At 41.6% G+C, this 6,321-nt stretch overlaps 1 protein-coding gene across 1 annotated transcript; it reads left to right on the top strand.

Moving 5' to 3' along the window:
- Positions 1-3,116: 3,116 nt before the first annotated feature.
- On the top strand, positions 3,117-5,905 carry LOC118218742 (sulfotransferase 6B1-like). Its single transcript, XM_035401387.1, has 6 exons — positions 3,117-3,428; positions 3,838-4,031; positions 4,260-4,386; positions 4,507-4,601; positions 4,775-4,973; positions 5,195-5,905. The coding sequence occupies exons 1-6, from the start codon at positions 3,290-3,292 to the stop codon at positions 5,311-5,313; spliced, it is 873 nt and encodes a 290-aa protein (XP_035257278.1). The 5' UTR covers positions 3,117-3,289; the 3' UTR covers positions 5,314-5,905.
- The last annotated feature ends 416 nt before the right edge of the window (positions 5,906-6,321 follow it).

The raw sequence follows: 6,321 nt of genomic DNA, 5'->3' as shown, positions 1-6,321 counted from the left end.
TCTCTTTATGGGAAGAATGTTTCAGTGGATAAACCCAAAGTTTTTTAAATATTTTTTTTTAGGTATTCTCAACTGAAAATGTGAATGAATCTTTTCAATTGAGAAAACCTAAAAAATGTATTGGTGTAACAGATTGAAGTAACATTTTAGGTGTATGCAATGAAGAATTTTTTTTCCGTGTGTGTGGCCATGGCTTCTCAAGCATCCAGTTACTCAGCTCAAACTGAATAAAGGTCTGCTGATACATTGTTCAATAATGTTTTCTTTTGTGTAAAAATGGGGTGTGCTTCATATTTTTTGTCTTATTTTGTGAGGCTTTTTTAAATTGCAAGTGCTTTTCATTCAGTCCTTTTTATATTTTGAAAGATGCTACACATTACCGTCTGTTTTATTTGTTCCCTGATTTTGAAATTGTGGCCGGGAGCATTAAATGGTCACGTGCTTCATCCGCCAGCCTTCATTGGTCCGTGTGTGTAATTCTAGAAAGCCACTTTGCAGCCTGGGAGTTTCGGCTAATATCATTCTGCCACTATTTAATACTGCAGCTCTTATTCAATCTGAACCACGAAACAAATAATAGCATTTTAGGGAGTCATGGACTCCCCGGGGATTATAGTGTTATGGAGAAATGGCTCCCCCTAGTGGTACAGCGCTACTGACCAGATCAGCAGGCCGAAGGCTGGTGGGGGTGGGGGTGGGAGTGATGATGGGGGTTTAGGCTTGCGAAGTTGGGAGAGAGAGAAAACATGACCTGTAGGAGTTATGGGGGATGGCGAGAGAGAGAGATAGCTGGGCAATATGAAAACAACATGAAGACAGAAGAAACTATGGCAGAGTAACTACAGGATGGGATTAGAATGTTGGTGTCTTTCTTTGTGATCTCATTTGGCCAGTACATGTGTACATGTTGATCTTTTCTGCGTGCTGACATTAGCACAGTGAAGGCAGGTATGCCATGTGCCCCCTTGTTCACCCCAAGTACACATCCCTGCTGACTGAACTCTGAACAGTTTCTGTCGGTCAGTGGGGATTTGTGGAATTCACAAGATGGGTGTGCCACCTAGTGGCAGAGATTGGATGTTTCACCTCAGCAGCTCTGTCAGGACTGCGGGATCAAGCCACCATATGCACCTGAGCATCACTCTGGCAACAGCAATTAAATATGCAAATCTGAACGCTAATTTAAATGCCTTTAATTAAAGGAGAAATTACCAATCTCAAATACACCGGAACCTTGAATCTGAGTGGTGTGGATTTATTTTATAATGTCTTGAATGATCATTTTTCTCATTCCGACGATCATTCAAGACATCAAAATTAATTCACACCATTCAGATTCAAGGTTACAGTGTATTTTAGATTGGTGATTTTTTTTTTTTTAATCACAGTATTTAAATTGACATTCAACTGACTCGAAATTCAAAAGAATGCAAGCGAGCTCAGTTGCCTAACCATTACACCATGTAGGAGGCAGTGCACTGGCCGGGTTTTGCGTAGATCCTGCCCACACAATGACTGAAAGCTGTGAGGAGGAAGACATGTGATGAGACCGCACAACAAAAATAAAACATTATGAATAAATAAATAAATAAATAAGTAAATATGAATTCGCTTCGCCCTGCAGTCCCCCTGCGCCCCAGCCATGTCAGAGCAACACGAACTGTGGAGATGATCCTGTGTAAGCAGAGGGTCGTTTGGGATGCTGCACTTCTTCCCTCCAGCGGATTTCACAGCCTAACTGAATTTAGGACCGGTCAATGTCCAGCTATTGAGAGTAATGCGTTAATAATAGCGTGTACCGTGCAATTAAAACTGGATGACACAGTGACAAAACCCACGCTATATATGGGTGATGATCTGCAGTGTAGTATAATGGGGAAGAAGCTGGTCTTGTAACCTGAAGGTCACAGGTTAAGTCCCTCCACTAGGACGCTGCCATTGTGCCCTTGAGCAAGGTACTTAACCTGCACTGCTTCAGTATGTATCCAGCTTTATAATTGGATACAATGTAAAATGCCATGTGAAAACTTGTATAAGCTGTTCTGGATAAGAGCGTCTGCTAAATGCCTGTAATGTAATGCAATGGACAGTAATGCAATGGTTCACTGTTCCTTTTTCTCCGCCTCTGCTTGAGTTCTCAGCACATGGACATTTGGGTGTGTAAACAACCTGACCGTGTTGTGAAAGAAATAGTCCAGCATGACGTACTATTTCCTTCCTGTTTTTCAGGTTCAATTCATTTTAATTTACATCTATTATACTTGTAATAATACATATGTACACATATAATAATATGAAACAATAATTACAACATTAATATTGTTGTTATTGTTGTTCTTCTTCTTCTTCTTCTTCTTCTTATTATTATTATTATTATTATTATTATTATCATTATTAATAATGAAATGTACTTATAAAGTGCTTTTATTTTACAAAATCTTTACAAGTGCACTACAATTAATAATTATACTATATACAATATTCCATATTGATAATATGTAATAATAAATAGTTATTATAATAATATAATAACAATATAGTTTCACATTTTATAAATTATGTATGTTATTCTTTTCTGATTCAATTAACCTTGTCTGGGTATCCTTGGTAATATAATGATTGTGTATTTATCAGGTATTTTTATTTTACTAAATAGCTGTGCATCTTGTACAGAGCCATGTCGCAATAACAACATTAAATAGACATATTTATATTTTACTAAATAGCTGTTCATCTTGTAAAGATCACTGTGGTAATGAAAGCCTTATTTAGACATCCTTCCATGCCCTTGTGTGAAACTACCATTGCATGGCAGCCAATAGGAGGTGTTTGAACAGATATTTCAAAAGCATTTCATTGGTGTGGTGAGGAGTGGGATGGGGGAAGGGTGGGTCCTCTCAGATGGAGAAGTACCATCCGGGGGATTTCTTACATCAGTTTTTTTGTTAGCGTCTGTTAAGCCTGTGAGAAAATGAGTGGAAAGAGGACTGGCGCGTTTCCAGTCATCAGCCCTTGTTAATTACAACACCTCCTTCGCGTAAGTGGCTGTTTGCCTCACGCCAAGCAGGTTCCCCTTTTGCCCCGGCCCAGAGGGGTATAAAAGGAGGTGCGGGCTCCTCTGGAGATCACACCTCTGCCCTTGCAGCTGAAAACTGACTGACAGTCACTGGTGACCAGAAGAAGACCTGACAGACAGACAAACAGACGCTCATTCGCTAGTGACCTGATTGAGAGACACACGCCGGTTTGTACGCAGGAAAAAAAAACAACAAAAAACCTCCATTTGAAGATGCCTCAGAACAGCGAGCTGATCCACTCCTACAAGGGCGTGCCCTTCCCCACCAGGGTGTCCATCGACCAGCTGAGCGCCCTCGATGACTTTGAGGCCCGAGAGGACGACGTGCTGCTCGTCTCCTACCCCAAATCAGGTAAATACGCTCCTGACCTGTGCAGTCTGATGTGACGTAGCATAGCATGGTGTAATGTAACGACGAGAGCAGGCTATTCAGCCCAGCAGTGCTCGCTGTCTTCCACAACTAAACTGTACCTAGTGCATTACCAACAGACTAGATAGTGTCTCACACCGTATCAAGCCTGATCTGGAAAATCTCCAGAGTTTCTGCCTCTACTACGTGATCTGGCAGGCTATTCCACACTCTGATAGTCTAATAGCATTTAATAGCATTTGTAGTTTTAATAGATTCCTCACTGCATCTTGTATTTTAAAAAGTGCTCATTTAAGTTAAAATATCTGCCTTTTGAGTGTTGAGCCCCATCTCTGGCGCTCAGAGTTTATGTTCAGAAGACTTTTTCTAACCGCTGCGTTGGCCCTTTCAGGCACTCACTGGCTGGTGGAGATCCTGAAGAACCTGTACTGCTGCACGGCGGGACAGATGACCCTCACCCCCCCGCTGGAGTTCCAGGACCCCTCCAAGCTCTGCGAGCTGAGGAACCTGCCCAGCCCCAGGGTCATCCCCACACACCTGCCCCAAAACATGGTGCCCCGCCAGGTCCACAGCAAGAACTGCAAGGTGAGCCAAGGGAGAGAGTGCATTGCCATACAGTGAAACAGGAGGGTTGATGATAATGTAAGGCAAAAATATCATTTCTGAAGCAATGGACGTTTAAAAAGAAAATTAATTAATTTAGTGGGACAAAAACTTATTTTCATGCCTTTACGGGTTAAAGAATTCTATGTCCTGATGTTGCACTGTGTCTTACCTGCTTAACGAGAGTGCGTTCTGTACCTGTCTGTCCAGGTGATCTATGTGATCAGAAATCCCAAAGACACCGCGGTGTCCATGTTTCACTACTACAAGCAGAACCCCCACCTCCCCACCGTGCAGAAGTGGGGCACCTTCCTGGACCTGTTCCTGAACGGAGAAGGTGTGTACCTGTGCTACGAATTCAAAGTTAAATCTGTAAATGTAAAGGAAAAGAATGAACGATGTGCTGTGATGTTGCATGTAGCCTGGCGGCGGTTTTAACACACGCACTTTCTTGCAGTGGTGTACGGCTCTTGGATCGACCACCTCCTGAGCTGGGAGAGGGCTGAGACCAATGGGAATACACTCTTTGTGTACTACGAGTCACTGAAAAAGGTACGTCTCATGTTTTTTAATTTTAAATAATTAAGCAATAAGGTTCATTCATAATAAAATTCTAATTCAGTTTTGGCTGCAGTCAGTAACGTTGGGTGAAGGCCAACAAGTTTTCCAGATAGTAAACACAGTGCGTTCAAAAACTCAACGGTGTAAACGTTTTTCCCCCTCAGGACCTGCCGAAATACGTGCAGGAGATCAGCTCATTCCTGGGGCTGAGGGTCAGCGAGGAGCAGGCGAGGGAGATCGCCAAGCGCTCCTCCTTCCGAGAGATGAAGGAGAGGGTGGAGAGAGAGAAGGAGAGGGAGAAGCCGGAAGCTACCCACACCGTGTGTGCCCTGACATCCGACAGGAAGCTCATCTTCAGGAAAGGTGAGGTGTCCTCATTCAGTCTTCTTCTTCTTCTTCTTATTATTATTATTATTATTAACTGCCTCCCTTTTTAATGATGAGAAATGACCGAAACATTTCTTTGGTATAATGTGCTAAGAATTCAGTAACATCTTCACGTGAGCTTTGTCCGCATAAACTAACTTTACTTGAGTGTTTAAAATTTGATTTATTCATTAACGTATTTATCTGTGTCCTCTCAGGCGCTGTTGGGGACTGGAAGAACCACTTCACCACAGAGCAGAACTCCAAATTTGAAGCACTACTCGGGGACAGGATCAACTCCAGTGAGCTGGCCAGCAATGTGGAGTACGAATGCTAGCATGCTATGAAATGACCACAGAAACAGGCTACGTGAACTAACACGTCACATTAGCTGTACGTTGGCTTGGGTGTACACACTTTATACTGCAAACACCAGGCTTTGTCGATTTGAATGTGTATGTACACATACCAGGTGTGCTGCAAACTATGGCCTGGGACGTTTATTTATTTTTGTTTTTTAATGATCTGCAACATTGTTTTTAAAAATTTTTTATTTGGTTTTTGTATTATTATAAGAAATGTGGCCTGTGATACACAGTAGAATTGCTGTGGTGTACTTCGCATTCTGAACAGGAGGTGGCAGCATTTGTACGCAGATGGCACCTCTCTACGCACACGCTGGTAGTTGTATTTTGCTTAGCATCTTCGTAAATCCCTTGAGTTTTTAATATATGCACTTTATACAATTATTTATTTATTATTGTTTTTCTTTGTTGGTTGAAATTTTGTGTTTAAGACACTTATTTCTACAGAAATATTTTGTTGTGTTGACAGCACTGTACCCGCATGCATTTAAGTGTTTTATAGTGTGGTACAATGCCCCCACCCCATGCAATGACTTAATAAATAAAAAAAATCTTAAATATTCATTCATTTTATTAGTTGGCTTGTCGAAGGCGGAGACACCTAGCCCACTACAGTCTCTGATCTTATTCCACGTCGGATTTTGGGGAACTGTAATATACAGTTCTTGCGCATGCACTACCCGATTTCATTATCATCAACTTCTCACTGACTATACCTACCGGGCAAATAGACGGGCCTCTCTGTCTTTAAAACAAATAACGTTGTCGTCCAGGACAAGCTAATTTACTATCTGAACTGGAACCATCTTTACTGCGGAACTTTGTAACTGTAGCCGAAGTACAAACTAGATATTTACAAAATGATTTCCGGAACTAACTGCAAACAACTGCTGAAACTGGCTACTTTGTCTGCTATGCTAGTATAACAGGAACTTACTGACGTAAAACAAACATTAAAAAACACAAAACAAATTTAAATT

The sequence above is a fragment of the Anguilla anguilla genome, chromosome 19 (genome assembly GCF_013347855.1).
Source record: "Anguilla anguilla isolate fAngAng1 chromosome 19, fAngAng1.pri, whole genome shotgun sequence".
NCBI lineage: Eukaryota > Metazoa > Chordata > Actinopteri > Anguilliformes > Anguillidae > Anguilla > Anguilla anguilla.
The sequence above is the reverse complement of the archived record's forward strand: the minus strand, read 5'-3'. Positions and strand labels throughout refer to the sequence as shown.

Excerpts from the sequence above, each read along its gene's own strand:
- LOC118218742 (XM_035401387.1), top strand. The coding sequence starts at position 3,290 with ATGCCTCAGAACAGCGAGCTGATCCACTCCTACAAGGGCGTGCCCTTC. Across the intron at positions 4,602-4,774 it reads ACTACGAGTCACTGAAAAAG|GACCTGCCGAAATACGTGCA; the intron begins GTACGTCTCATG and ends TTTCCCCCTCAG. Across the intron at positions 4,974-5,194 it reads GAAGCTCATCTTCAGGAAAG|GCGCTGTTGGGGACTGGAAG; the intron begins GTGAGGTGTCCT and ends GTGTCCTCTCAG.